Source organism: Maniola hyperantus, chromosome 22, assembly GCF_902806685.2.
Source record: "Maniola hyperantus chromosome 22, iAphHyp1.2, whole genome shotgun sequence".
Classification (NCBI taxonomy): Eukaryota; Metazoa; Arthropoda; class Insecta; order Lepidoptera; family Nymphalidae; genus Maniola; species Maniola hyperantus.
In genome coordinates, this window is record NC_048557.2 from 9,607,277 (window position 1) to 9,622,334 (window position 15,058).

Here is a 15,058-nt window from a genome sequence, read left to right on the forward strand (position 1 = left end):
GAGACCACATCTTGAACGTTTGAAAACATTTCTACAGCTTGTGTTGCTAAGTATGAGAGAAGAAATTTATTTTTTATTTTTTCTTTTCTGAAAGTAAATTCACAATCGCTGATATTATTAGTGAAAACATTTTTCTTGCATTTTTCACGATTTTTAAAAACCTTTGTTGCTTTTTTAATAATATACCCAGCAACATATTTTAATATTTCAAATATTTTTATATTAGCCTTTTTGTACTCTTAACACCAGCGGTCGGCAACCTTTTGGCAGGCAAGGGCCACATAGAGGCAAACTGAAATAAAGGCGGGCCGCACTTGTTCATAATTTTGATAATAGGCATTTGTGATATTAAAAATTCGAAAATGTTTTATTTGAATTTTATTAAAAATTAAAAGAATTCTTAAATTAAAAATTAGTGGGAAGTTTGAGGCTGTATTTGAGTAGCTTTTTGCTGTATGTTAGCTTCTAGGCTTGTAGTTGCAATTCGTAGAATTGCTCTCAAATGCTCAAACCGTCATTGCTCCAAAACGCAACCGACTTTCTGATTATTTTTTACATAATTTATATGCGTGAAGCTAGTACTTACTATCTATACCATCAGCAGCCATATTCTTGCTTCTACTTAATACGAAAAGTTAGAGGTGCGTGCCTGAGATCGATCATCGAACCCCCGAGCTTCGACTAGGAGGCGGACGTCCTAACCACTTTAGGCTATCAGCCCTGTACACTTTTGCCGAATGCATTCGCCGAGCGATCTAGGCCAGCGTACACAAAAGGCATTACATTCGGCCCCATGTGGCGAGTGGAAACTGATGCCATTACGAAATTGGGTACCTACAGTGTAAATAAATTGAATTCCCAAACATCCATTCCATTTCATCCATTCAGAGTGTAATATTATTCCGTCTATTTTACCGATGTGGATGGATGGATTGAAATACTCTGACAATTTCGTTGAATGTGAGTAATTTGGATGGATGGATGAATCCGGTGCTCTCTAAATACTGAATGCGCGGAAATAAATTTATGTTGAATGTAGAACGTGTTTGGTGTTTGGAAACTCTGTTAGATAAATAATTTATTGGGGTTTAGACTTTAGGGGTTTAAGGCTGCCTTTCTACCAGAGATGTGCGATCGATGTAGCTAAACGATGAACCAGGATAAAGCAAATTTTTCCACTTGTATGTGTACTTTTGAGAATCTATACTTATGAGAATCTATCTTTCTGAGATAAGTAGATTCGCTAAGTGGCAATGTAAATCTTAGTTTCCTTCACAATTTAATTTATTAGATAAATAAAATAAATAAATTAGTAAATAATCTTTTATTTCAGACTGAGTCCATATTTTAACGAACATTATTTTAGAGCCTCAATAGCTCAACCGGTAAAGGAGTGGACTGAAAACCGAAAGGCCGACGGTTCAAACCCCGCCCGTTGCACTATTGTCGTACCTACTTCTAGCACAAGCCTGACGCTTAGTTGGAGAGGAAAGGGGAATATTAGTCATTTAACATGGCTAATATTCTTTTTTTTTAAAATTATTTACTATTTGTGTGTTAGTAACAATATTTCCTTATAATTATGTTAGTAATGTTAGTACTTAATAGATGAATAAATAAAATGGCCTACCGTGGCAGCTTTAGGCGCCCCGTGGCCACAGCCACCCAATGTTTAGTTATTGGGTAGCCTATCCTATCTTTAATAGGGTTTTGGACTGTAGTAATAAAATGAAGTGCTTTTGTATAGCGGTAGTTTATGGGGCCAGAATTCATTATTAAAGAGAATAGTTTAAAAAAATCATTGAAATTGTTGTGATAGTGTAGAATCATTCATATTAGAGGTTTCTTTGGCAGATATTTGTATCAAACTCGCATCGGAGTCATTCTTGAATCTGTTAAGAGATCCATCATTTTGAGCAAGCATTTGTCTCCAGACATTAAACAATCCTTCTAAGGTTTTATCCCCTTTCCAGGTTATTGTTTTGCTGGCGTAAAAAGCTTTGACGACTTCGGGACTTATTTGGGATTCAAAGTATTTTAAATGACTGGCGGCATCTGGTTGCATTTGGTTATTATTGTCCGGTTTAGCTGTTTTTTTTTGACTGACTTGTTACACACTTGGAATAATCAACGTTGTTTGCATCAAATGGTGACAAACCGCATTTGCGGAATCCATTTTTGATTGTGTTTGGGTCCAATTGCTGAAGTGATTTATGTAGCAGTGGGCAGAAATGTTCTTTTCTAAGTTTACCATAAGTTTGGCCATAAATATAATCCAACTTTTTAAATGGTTTTCCTCGTCTTTTGATAAGAGTGTAGGTGGGTCCCTTGGAGCCACGTAGTTTGTCATGTAAAGTCGTTCGCGGGATACCGTACTGCTTTGCTGCAGCTGATATTGAGGACCCTTTGTTGACTGCCTCTATAGCCTTTAAAATGGCTTTTTGCTTTTCAGTCATGATTAGCTGAAATAAGAAATAACACGTTACGTACTTATGTATAATTTATACATTTTTCTAAAATAAATTATACGTTTATTTTTATGTCATAGTTTTGCAAGTCGATTCCTTGTCAAGTACACTTATGTGGGGAAAGTAGGATGAATAGAATTCACGGGGTGAATTGAGATAAATCTTGGGAAATTTGTAGGAAGGCAGTAAAGGTACGACTTTTTACTGAGTGTGTTTTCTTTCAATCCCTTTTTTACGAGTTTATAAAACGAGTGCATTTATTTTTTTCCAAAGATTATTTATAGGCAAATTTAATATTTTTCCTATTAAAAGATTGTAAACCGACATTAGATACTAAACACAAAACTTTCTTCTAAATTCATCAGTTTTACTCACCTACATTTGAGAAACAAAAGAAATAATCGTTCCTTATAATAAATAATTATTTTCTACAAATATTCATTGTTTAACTATGATAATAACGACGAGCCTGACATACTTATCCATTTCAGTTTACAACTAGCTTATGCTCGCGACTTCGTCCGCGTGGACTACACAAATTTCAAATCCCTATTTCACCCCCTTAGGGGTTGAAATTTTCAAAAATCCTTTCTTAGCGGATGCCTACGTCATAATAGCTATCTGCATACCAAATTTCAACCCGAGCCGTCCAGTAGTTTGAGCTGTGCGTTGATAGATCAGTCAGTCAGTCAGTCACCTTTTCCTTTTATATATTTAGATAATAAAAAAATCATACAAAATAACTATCAAATCCACGAGGTAACAAAACAAACAAGGTACCTAAAGGTAATTAAAGTCGAGTCAAAAGAAAAATATGACTTAACTCAATGCAATAAGAACTATGACGAGCATAGATGCAACTGTTTCTATTCGACGGAGTATCCGACGGTGTGTATTCTGCAGTTCAAGGGAAAATGAGTCTTATTTCAAGGCAATAGAGATACGATATCGGGTTAGGCACAACTACTATTGCCAAATTAAAGTGTACCAATATCCGACAAAAATATTAAAATTTTGTCGAGCACTAGGTTAAGTAGGGATTTGTCAGTACCTACTACCTACCAATAGATGTAACATGCCAAAATATTTACTTTACATTAAATAATTCGATTCTATATTAAATCTAAGATATATCGGTAAATAATATTAGGGGTTAAATTATGAAATTGCTGATTTGTACTGAAAAATAAAAATTAGTGTTTTTTAATTTAACATATTTATTTAATCAAAATAATTACCATTATTATCTATACATTGCTGCCATCTAATAGGAAGCTCATTTATGCCTTTGCGATAGAACTCTAGTGATCTAGATTCGACAAACTGCGTGAAAGCATTTTGCACTGCCTCCTTAGAAGAAAACTTTTTATCACGCAGAAAATACTCCAAATCACGAAAAAAATGGTAGTCCGTTGGAGCAAGGTCTGGCGAATACGAAGGATGACGAATGGTTTCTAATTGCAGTTCCTGTAGAGTTAAAACGGTTTCTCGTGCTGTATGAGGTGTAGCGTTATCATGGAGCAATAATGGTGAAGATCGATTCATAAGTCGGGGCTGTTTCACTGCTAGTTTCGCTATCATTGTTCGGAGTTTAGCGCAGTAGACGTCTGCCGTGATTGCTTGACTAGATCGGAGAAAGCTATAGTGAATAACACCACGCTGAGACCACCAAACAGTTACCATTACCTTTTTATTGGTAAGCTTTGCTTTAGGACACTGTTGCGGCGTTTGACCTGTGGTCAGCCATTGCATTTTCCGCTTACGATTATCGTAAAGAATCCATTTTTCATCACATGTCACAATTCGATCCAATATTCCTTCATTTCTGTATCGATTCAACAAGGCAACGCAAGTTTCAACACGCGTTTCTTTCTGCAGATCAGTCAAATCATGAGGCACCCATTTTTCATATTTTTTTATTTTATTGATTTGACGCAAAAGAGTCAATATTGTTGGTAAGGTAACGTTAAACCATGCCGCTAATTCCTGGGTAGTTTGGCTCGGATCGGCTTCCACCATCTCTTTCAAATCATTGTTATTCACCTGTGTGGGCGGTCTACCACGTGGTTCGTACTTCAAATCGAAGTTTCCATCACGAAAGCGTTTAAACCAAAATCGCACAGTGCGTTCATTAGCAGATTAGTTATATTTTAAAAGAAGAACTACATAGGTACCGTATGAAAAAAGTTTCACTCAAAAATCTCAAACCATGAAGGTTCTATGTCAATTCGAAGTACCTATTACAATAAAACGGCAATTTCATACTTTAACTCATATTATTTCGCGTAAAAATTCTTAGATGGGTATCTACAAGAATGACCCATTCTCCTATGCCACAAGTCCGTAATACTATTACCCACAGTAACATTTGCACATTCTGATATAGCTGACAACTTAATTACATATAAGTTTCCAAATGTGTGACCACTAATCCACCATTTCGCATTATTTTTACAACAGAATTTTCAAAAATTATTTGGAAACCTTTTTCTTCCAACTTTTTAACCGATAACAAATTGAACAAAATATTGTCACAAATTAATACATCTTTAATAGTTATTGTGTTACCAAGATCTCTCATACCTTTAAGAGTACCTTTCTCATTCGCTGTCACAAATTGACCCGCTTTGGCCACATTAATGTCAACATTCACATGGGTAATGTCATACACAAAGCTTCTATAATCACCTTTTAAAATATGAGAACTTGCGCCACTGTCTATAACGAATACTATTTCATGACACACTTGACCCGCACTCAATGCACTGTTTTTACTTGTAATAAAGGTACAGTCTGCAGAGTCTATTATTTCCCTGGCTGTCTTTTTATCTTTGATCATTGTTAGAATGCTATCTGCACTGCACTAAACACTGCACAATGAGATTCCTGGCTTTAATATCTTTCTTATTAAATGCCGCCAATCCCACGGCATCTGACGGCTCCGCGTCGTTTAACACAGATAGAACCTCGTGTTGTTCGAACACTAACCTAACTCTAAATAACCAGTTGCTGTAACTGTTTGTTCCATCGAATGGCTTTATTCCCATGACAATTCCTCTCGTAACCAAACTCTCCATGATTCGATGCGCAAATTCAGTTTCCACTCAAATTTTGTATCAAGACAAAATGTCTTCCCGGTCTTCCCTCCTGTGTCAATTTAAAATGGCTTTGCCGTCGACAGTATTTTTGAGTAGTTTGAGCACCTGGATGACATATATGGATAATGAAAACATAAAAAAATATAGCATCTATCAAGTTTCATTCGCATTCAAAAACAAAAAAAGCTTAAAAAAATGCGTAGTATGTAATCATAAAATTTCTTACAGAATTGGCATCAATATCAGGTTCATGTGGGTCTGGACTAAAGCAGAAAGAGTCTTCCAATTCCTCATTTATATTAATAACAATGTCTTTTGAAATTTAACCCACATCATTAAACAATTCAAGAAAATTTCTAATTAATTTGTAATTCATACCTATCAAAAATTGCGGAACCAGTTCCGCAATTTCCGCAATTCGCAGCAAGCGAACCGTGGCCTAGCGGTCAAGGCGTCGGGCGCGAATCCAGAAGACGTAGGTTCGAATCCTGACGGGCCGCAATTTTTGATATAACTACTTTTACTTTTTTACGTTTTTTAACACGTTCGCGGACAGTTGGCCCTATTATGCAACATTACTTTGACACTACATTTTTGTATGAAATGCTTTAGCCGCTCCATCACGAATAAAAGTTACCAAGTATTCAAATAGGACCGCGTTGGTTATAGCCTTCCACTGCTTTGACCGTTCCGTCAGTGGCAATAGTCAATAAGTATACTAATAGGACGCAACGGCTATAGCCTTCGCCTGCTATAGCCGTTCCATCAGTGGCAATACTCAATTAGTATATAAACAGGACGCACCGGCTATAGCCTTCGCCTGCTTTAACCGTTCCGTCACTGGTAACAGTCTTTAAAAGTGTACAAATAGGACGCACCGGCCATAGTCTTCGCCTACCTCAGCCTTGCCGTCACTGGTAAGTGGTCTATAAGTATACGAGTAAGACGCAAAGTCTTTGACAAACGAAGGCATTAGCCGTCAATGGTCATCCAGTATTCAAATACAAGTATACCTTTGACATCTTAGCTCATAAACGATAAGAAACTGTACAAAATTTATGGACAAGAAAGAATAAAAAGCAACTTGGTTATCTTATTGGGGTATTAATAATAAATAAAATAATAACAAAATTAGTCTTATTTATTTTAATGATAATTAAAAAAACAAAAAGTACTTAATAGTCATTGAAAACTAATTTAACACAAATGGCATTTTTAATCACAGCTTAATATTTGACAGTTCAATGTTTCTTAATGTTGGTAAATAATTAAAAAAATACCTAATCATATAATTTTCATACGACAACCTGGAAATGCCATTCCTCAAAACATCCCGGACATCGGTTATCGGTTTTAGGTATTAATTCAGGCCAGTGAACGTTAGCCACTTCCTGACGATTGCTTGCATTATTATTATGCAGAGGCCTTCGCGGGTTTGATAATTTTTGCGAAGAAACTATGTCAGCGCAGCTCAAATTACCAAACCCTAGATAATATCTTTTAATTTTTCTCTGAACTCCAACATTGTTTCTTTATCGTTACAATGTTTACGGAATGTGTAATAAGCGTTCCATATGGCCATGTCAAAAATATGGAAAAAGACTTTCTTATACCAACGAATCGTCTTTTTTGGAGTGGAGTAATAGGATAGCATTTGGTCAGAGATGTCTATCCCTGACATATATTTATTATATTCAGCGACCTCTTTGGGCTTTTTCAAAAGCTTGCCAAATCGATTTCTAGTTATAATTAGCCGAGGATGGTGTTGCGTAGTGATCATAGTTACAATTCGTTTGCTATCTTTTCTTAAAGTACCAGTAGTGTGCGTCCTGCAACTTAAAAGTTTATCGGATAGCGCCACGCTATTATAGTAATTATCCATATAAATTTCGTGGCCCTTATATCGATATGGCTGCATTAGATTCATGACAAGCTTTTCTGTCTTCGATTTTAAGGCAGTGTCGGTATCATCAGTATCGGTGTCATTGTTCTTGCACTGGTAAATTTTAAAATTTAAGATGTAGCCGTCACTGGTAGTTAGAATATAAAATTTAACTCTATATTTGGCTTTTTTCGTTTTAATATATTGTCTAAAAGACAGGCGTCCGCGAAACAAGAGCATTGATTCATCATGAGAAAGTTTCTGTTGCGGCTTGTATAAATCCTGAAAAATTGCAATCATTTGGTTGGCAAAATCTAAAATTTTGTTTATACCTTTAGCGTTGCCTTCATAAACGCACACAAGCATCTCAACAATTGCTCGAATCTTCTCCCTGACATACTGTAAGTAAACATGGCATAGTAATACAGCGGATCAGTAAATGTGAATAGTTTTCAAATATTAGATGCTTCTACATGGGATTGCAAAATACATAAGCCAAGAAATCGTTTCATTTCCTCTGTTGTAGTAGGTTTAAAAGTTTTTTTACGACTGCCTCTTGTGTGTGGTCTGTTAACATGGCATAACGCAACACCGTACAAATTGGTCCGCTCTACCAGTTTTTCAATTACTGAAGAAGGAAAGAAACGATTAAATATTTCTATTGGAGATGTATTTGTATCGAGGAAAAATTGAGGTCCAACTGACGTGTAATCAAACTCAAATTCTGGTACAGGAGCGGTTGATGTTTGCCATTCTTCTCCTATGATATGTGGTGACCTAGGACGTTGATGGTCCGTCAATCTTGTATCGGAATCAAACGAATGTAAGTTATTAATGCTGGTGTGTAACTGGATTGAGTCTTGTGCATTTTGCGTGCTAACTGGAGACAAAATAGCACTTAGATCCCCTAATGAATCAACCGAAGCAGGAACATGAATGTGGACACCTAAATCTTGTAAAGTAATTGGAGATTCAACAGAAGGCATCTGTTCACCTGTTGAAGGACTTGTCCCTTTTTTATTTTCTAAACGCTTTACCCTGCCACCCTCCTCTTCAGAGTCAGATACGTGAGTTGTTGATGACCCGCTATTGGGTATATAATTAGTATCAGAGCCATAATCACCGTCGCAATCAATATAGGGATCCTGTTCAGACTCTGTTTCTGGTTCCTCTGAACCGCGAGATAACTCGCCTGAAGAAGTTTCATCAAACAATTTTGCTATACGTACATTTTCTCGTTCGTATGGATCGTACACTTTTTGTTTACCTTCATGTCTTGATCCTTGCCGAGACATCTGATAAGCAGAAATTATACTAAAATAACTAAACAGCAAATCTTCTACAATGCCAATGCATGCGAATTAGTTTTATACATTTAAATAGGTTTAAGGATGTGAATTGTACTTGAAATTAGTTAATTGGAAATCAAACTCAGGAGCAACAATACGTCTTACATGCATCAAACGAATAGCCATCGTTTGCTAGGCATGAGTGATATTCTAAAATGACAAAAACGTGTTCAAATACTTACTATATAATACAGAAATACAAGCGAGTTTGTATTGTAAATAATATTTACTCAGAAAAACAAAATATATCATAACTAAATAACTTACAATAACATTTGGAAGACGCGCACAAAACACTCTTACTACACTTCTACTAAGCGGCGCACCTGCCGGGCAACTGAACAAATCGTCATACGATTGCCACTGCTATGACAGCTGCGTCAGTGTGAGTGCGCACACTAACGTTATTATTGGTCGGCGAGTAGAAACACGTTTGAAGGTGTAAAAATACATGTCATGTGACACGCAGCAAATTGAAATATTCGATTTGGGGGCACTTGATAATGGACTATACGGCAGTAGTATGAAAATTCGACTGCTAAAGCAGCTGTGCTTCTTGAGTGCAAAAATACATTGAAGGGTATAGCCGGCGCGTCATTTTGCGTAATTCACTAGAGTATGCTATAGCCTGCGCGTCCGCGAACGTGTTAAAAGTTTTTGAAAGGAACGGGTGAAAGTAAAATTATCTGTGTAAACACGTTAAACAAATTATAATATACTTAAGTACCTGTTCTTGGCCTATAATAAAAGCTTTTCTCAAAACCATGTGCGTCCTTTTTGTGTAACAAATAAATAAGTGCTCTCCCCGTATAAGTAGCTTCAACAATTCTTTTTGAACTTTGTGAAATACATTTACTTACAAAAAATACCTACCCGACAAAAAACTTGGAATAAATGATATATTTTCCTTTCATCTTCTCTGTTCATCTTCATATACCGCAGTTTAGCAATCATACAGTTTGGAAACAGCCATTAATTGCGTAGTAAGTAATATCAACGCGATGTTTTTCTTATCTCTCATAATCAACCCATCATTAGCTCACTACTACTCACGGGACCCGACTCAGAATGAGAACGGTTTAGAGTTAGATCATAGTCCACCACGCTGCCTAGTGCGAATTGGCAGACTTCATACACATTTTAGAAACTTTTTGGAGAACTCTCAGACATGCAGGTTTCCTCACGAGTTTACCTTCAGCGCTAAAGTGAATGATATGTCATTGCTTAAAATGCAAATAACTCCGATTAGTTAAGAGGTACGTGCCCGGGATTGAACCCCCGACCTCCTGAATAGAAGGCCGACGTTTCAACCACTAGGCTATCTCTGCTCTTTGGTTCAAGGGATGATTTATGCTAGACCGTGCCGTCCCGAGCCTTGCCGCGTCCGGGGCACCAGATTTGAAATTTGTATGAGGTCACATCAGACCATGCCGTGTCCGAGTCATCCGCGCCTCATCCGTGTTACGTTTCTTCATACAAAATTGCAATCCGTGGCATGGCTCGGGCTTGGCACGGTCTAGCATAAATCACGTACCCTTACGTAGTCCCAAACCTTAAGAGAAAAGCTAACAAGAAACTCACAGATTCAATGAAAATAATAGTACTTATACCTATTTAGTATTTTATTACTTACCTACTATTTTGTCGGCAGGAGAATGTAAAGCCTTGCTCTTCTGAACTGTATGATAGCTAATCTATGGTAATACTGTATTAAGAAAATAATATTCTGTGCTCATTTAAAAAATATTTTGGGAGTATTTATCTCAATTTATTTTCATATTATCTTAATGCGGGGGCGTTCTTATTTTTCTTACCGAAAATAATTATGAGTGTCACATTGAGGCGCGTTTGAAGAACGAATCGCGCGTGGGAGTCCAATTTTGGAATTGTCAGCAAATAAGTCAGCCCATTTGTCAGCAAATAAGTCAGCCCATTTATCAGCAAATAAGTCAGCCTATTTGTCAGCAACTATGATGTCACTGCGAGGGGACTCCATCAGCAGCGCGTTGAGCGCAGCCAAAATAGTACAAGTTTTACAAAACAATAAAACTTGTATTATTGGAGCAGAGATGATGCACAGCATCTGTGAGAGTGCGTGGTACTTCCCTTTTAGTTCTTCGACCAATGACAGCCATCCGTCAAGTTGTCAACCAATGAGAATCACTTCAAAATGCGCGGAATGAGTGATGTACACCAAACTTCTATTTTACCCCCTTCGGGGTTGAATTTTCAAAAGTCCTTTCTTAGCGGATGTCTAGGTCATAATAGCTATCTGCATGCCCAGCTCGATCCGTCCAGTGGTATGAGCTGTGCGTTGATAGATCAGTCAGTCAGACAGCTTTTTTTTATAAATATAATATTTAGATAATAAAAATGAATCGCCGAAATGTATATGTACCTACGTGCATAACTTCCGAACGACTGCACCAAACTAGATAATTCTTTTTTTGTGTTTAATTAATTTTTTTGTGTTTAAATAATTGTCAGGTTTGTATAAGTCCCGCAAATTGCTATTGCGCTGGAACCATGTCTCATTAACATCGAAACGACGTCATTTGACGTACGAGTATATTAAGTAAAAATATACCTACCATCAGCTCAAAACTTCAGTCTAGTGCTGAAGTCACTAAAATGGCGGCCACGCGCATTAGCAATTTGCGGTACTTTAAAAGATTAATTTGGAAAATCCACGGGAAAAGTCAATTCCCGTCGGGACACGAACCAAGTCGCGGGCAGCAGCTAGAATTTAGATAAAAAAAAGAAAAGCCGTATAAACAAAATTGTAGATAAACAAGATAAAAGAAAGCGCTAAAGGCAAGAATCGGATTTCTCATTAATTAATCTAAATATATAAAAGGAAAAGGTGACTGACTGACTGACTGATCTATCAACGCACAGCTTAAACTACTGGACGGATCGGGCTGAAATTTGGCAAGCAGTTAGCTATTATGACGTGCGTAGGCATCCGCTAAGAAAGGATTTTTGAAATAGCAACCCCTAAGGGGGTGAAATAGGGGTTTAAAATTTGTGTAGTCCACGCGGATGAAGTCGCGAGCATAAGCTAGTTATGATGTATAAACTGTTGCCCAAATTTTCAGGTGAGTAGGTATTGTCTTACATCTCTATGGTAACATTGCCCCGGGGTACGTCGGTATTCGACGACCTTTGGAAATGTTTCAAACTTGTAAGCGAATATACCTACATATTTAAACAACAACTACGTTAATATAGTGATTTTTTAAAGAATATTAGCCATGTTAAATGACTAATTTTCCCCTTTGCTCTCCAACTAAGCGTCAAGCTTGTGCTAGGAGTAGGTACGACAATAGTCTTGTGGGTTATGAGGAAATAATAAGGCAGATTAGCAGTGGATGAACTGGATCACTTTTATTAGGTATAACAAAATTAATTTAGAGAGCTAATTAATACATGTCGATGCCGCCATGGTTGCCCAAGAGAAGCGTTAAGTAAAGGTTGGCTGTCAAACAGCAAAACACTATTGGTTGTCTGTGGTCTTAGATGAAAATCAGGGTTGCCAAGTCATTTATAAATTGACCCCTAATTTTCATATTTACAACACTTCCCCTCATGCGTAACATGAGAAAAACATTACAATGTAGAACAACATTAAACATTAATAACTCAGATTAATTTAATACAACAATCTCCACATTGTCTATCTCATGTCTAGCATGACTGTGTATAAACCAATCATCTCAAAACCTTTATATTCCAAATGACTGACTAATAAAAAGATCAAACTTAAAAATCCCTATGACTCTGAACTTTTCATACCCAAGTCATTAACAAAACCCAAATATTTAAAGCTAGACAAGGGCTTTGTAAACAAGTCAGCCAACATATTATCAGACCGTAAATAGTTAACACTAACATCCTTATTCCTTACAAAATCTTTTACAAAATGATAGCGAAGGTCAATATGTTTAGTCTTTTTGTGGCAGTATTCTCTAGTCTCAAGCAATTTTAGTGCACTTTGATTATCACTAAAGATTCTACAACAATAATGTTTATCAAAAATTTCAAACAAAAAATTTCTAATAAAACATACTTCTTTGCACGAATCACTTAGGGCTATGTACTCAGCTTCAGTACTTGAAAGAGCAACGCATCGCTGCTTGTGCGACTCCCAACATACAGTGGAGCCGCCAATCTTTACAACAAAACCACTATAAGACCGCCTGTCCACGACATCATTGGCCCAGTCAGCATCTGCAAACACTGACATATCAAAAGTACCAGATTTAACAAAAACTATTTTTTTATTGATGGTACCATGCAAATATCTTAATATCCTTTTTGCAGCCAACCAATGATCTCGTGTGAATGCTGTATTAAATTGGCTTAAATAACTTAAAGCATAAGTGATATCAGGCCTAGAACATACTGACAAATACATTAGGCATCCAATCAACTCTATATGGATAAACAGTGTCATCTAAAATATTATCACCAGAGCCTTTCTCCAGTTTATTAACAACCATCGGTGTAGAGACACTTTTACAATTTGTCATACCAAAACGTTCTAACAAATTCACAATATAGTCTGATTGGTCAAATACAATAGTTCCACTAGCTCTATCTCTATGTATTTTTATGCCTAAACAGTTCTTTATACTACCTAAGCGTTTACAACTAAATTCTGATTCTAGTAAATTATACAATTTGTCCTTTTCCTTAAGAGCTATTAGTAAAGATATAAAAATCATCAACATATAAAGCTAGAATCGTTAGTTACTTGTCATTTCTTTTCATATAAACACATGGCTCACAATTATTTTGTACATAGCCATTGTTAGTCAATAAAACATTAACACTATTATTCCACAGCCTACTTGCCTGTTTAAGACCATACAAACTTTTCTTTAAGAAACAAACTTTGGTCTTATCACTAGAAAAACCTACAGGCTGTTCCATACATATACTTTCATCAAGCTTACTATGTAAAAAGGCTGTATTTATGTCCAAATGTTCTATGTCCATATTTAATTCATTAGCAATACAAAATAAAATTCGAAGTGTAGTATGTCTTACAACTGGTGAGAAAGTATCTGTATAATCGACACCAGACTTTTGACTAAACCCTCTTGCCACAAGACGAGCTTTATACTTTGTACAGTTACCAGACTCATCAGATTTCAGTTTAAAAACCCATTTACAACTAACTATATTGCAGTCCTTTGGTCTATCCACTAATTCCCAAACATTGTTCTTAATCAGAGAATTGTACTCTTCATTGGTGATCTACACAATAGGCTAACTAGAAACAGAGACAAACTTGCAGCTCCTGCCTTCCGCCTCAGGAAAGTCCAAAAGTCATTTGTGGGTATTGGTATTACCTTTTATAACAAAATCCCGCAAACTATTTTGAACTTACCTTTGCACAAGTTTAAAAAATCTATTAAAAATATGCTCCTGAAAAAAGCATATTACACAATTGAAGATTATCTAAATGATAAAAGAGCGTGGATTTGACCTGCAGCTCGTTCCAGCAACGCACAAGACTGCAAATACTATTTTATACATGGCATAATTTTGTACCTATATCAAATATTTGAAAAGAGCAACCGCCGAGTTTCTTGCTGGTTCTTCTCGGCAGGAAAGGCATTCCGAACCAGTGGTAGATGCATCCGACTATTCGTAAGCACTTGTAAAAGTTTATACGAATAAAAAAAGATTTTCATTCATTTCATTTCATTCATTTCACTCATAGTGGTGAGCCAACAATCTTTATTAGGACTTGCCATTGCCTCATCAAAAGATTGAGGTTCGTCATAAATAAAACCATTTACCAAAAAAGATAAGTCTGATGAATCAGATAAATCATAATCTTGGAATCTTACCGGTTTTCTATTACGAGTAGAACGAACAGGTCGCTCGCAGCTAGAACTAGGAACCTCTAGTACTGTATCTTCCCCTCGAACGACTGTTTCGTTACTTACAGTGATGTCTGACTCGTTACTCTCTCCATCACTAGTTGCACTAGTTGCAGTCCCCTCTGCACTTTGGAAGGAGGACTCACCTGAAATTGGAGAAGAAAACACCTCATCATCAAGATTTTGGCTAGAATAATCATTCTTACTAGTAAGGCCAGTATCATTGCTGCCATTACTGTCATCACAAGAAATATCAATATTATTCTCATTTGGATTATTGCTTTGCATATCCATATTAATATTATTATTATCACAGCTATTATTTTCAATAGGATCATTGCTTTGCATGTCCATATTAATATTATTA

The 15,058-nt window shown here is 36.4% G+C and overlaps 2 protein-coding genes and 1 long non-coding RNA gene across 3 annotated transcripts in view; 1 reads left to right on the plus strand and 2 right to left on the minus strand.

Moving 5' to 3' along the window:
* The window catches only part of Mtmr6 (Myotubularin related protein 6), a 91,930-nt gene that overhangs the window by 34,171 nt on the left and 42,701 nt on the right, over positions 1-15,058 (plus strand). The window lies entirely within an intron of this gene.
* LOC138403877 (piggyBac transposable element-derived protein 4-like) lies at positions 7,053-7,814 on the minus strand. The gene has a single exon (XM_069505996.1). It carries the CDS (start codon positions 7,812-7,814, stop codon positions 7,053-7,055), a length of 762 nt encoding a protein of 253 aa, XP_069362097.1.
* LOC138403950 (uncharacterized) lies at positions 8,481-9,118 on the minus strand. Its single transcript, XR_011238075.1, has 2 exons — positions 9,065-9,118; positions 8,481-8,743 (listed from the first exon to the last, which is right to left on the minus strand). It is a non-coding gene; the product is annotated as an uncharacterized lncRNA (long non-coding RNA).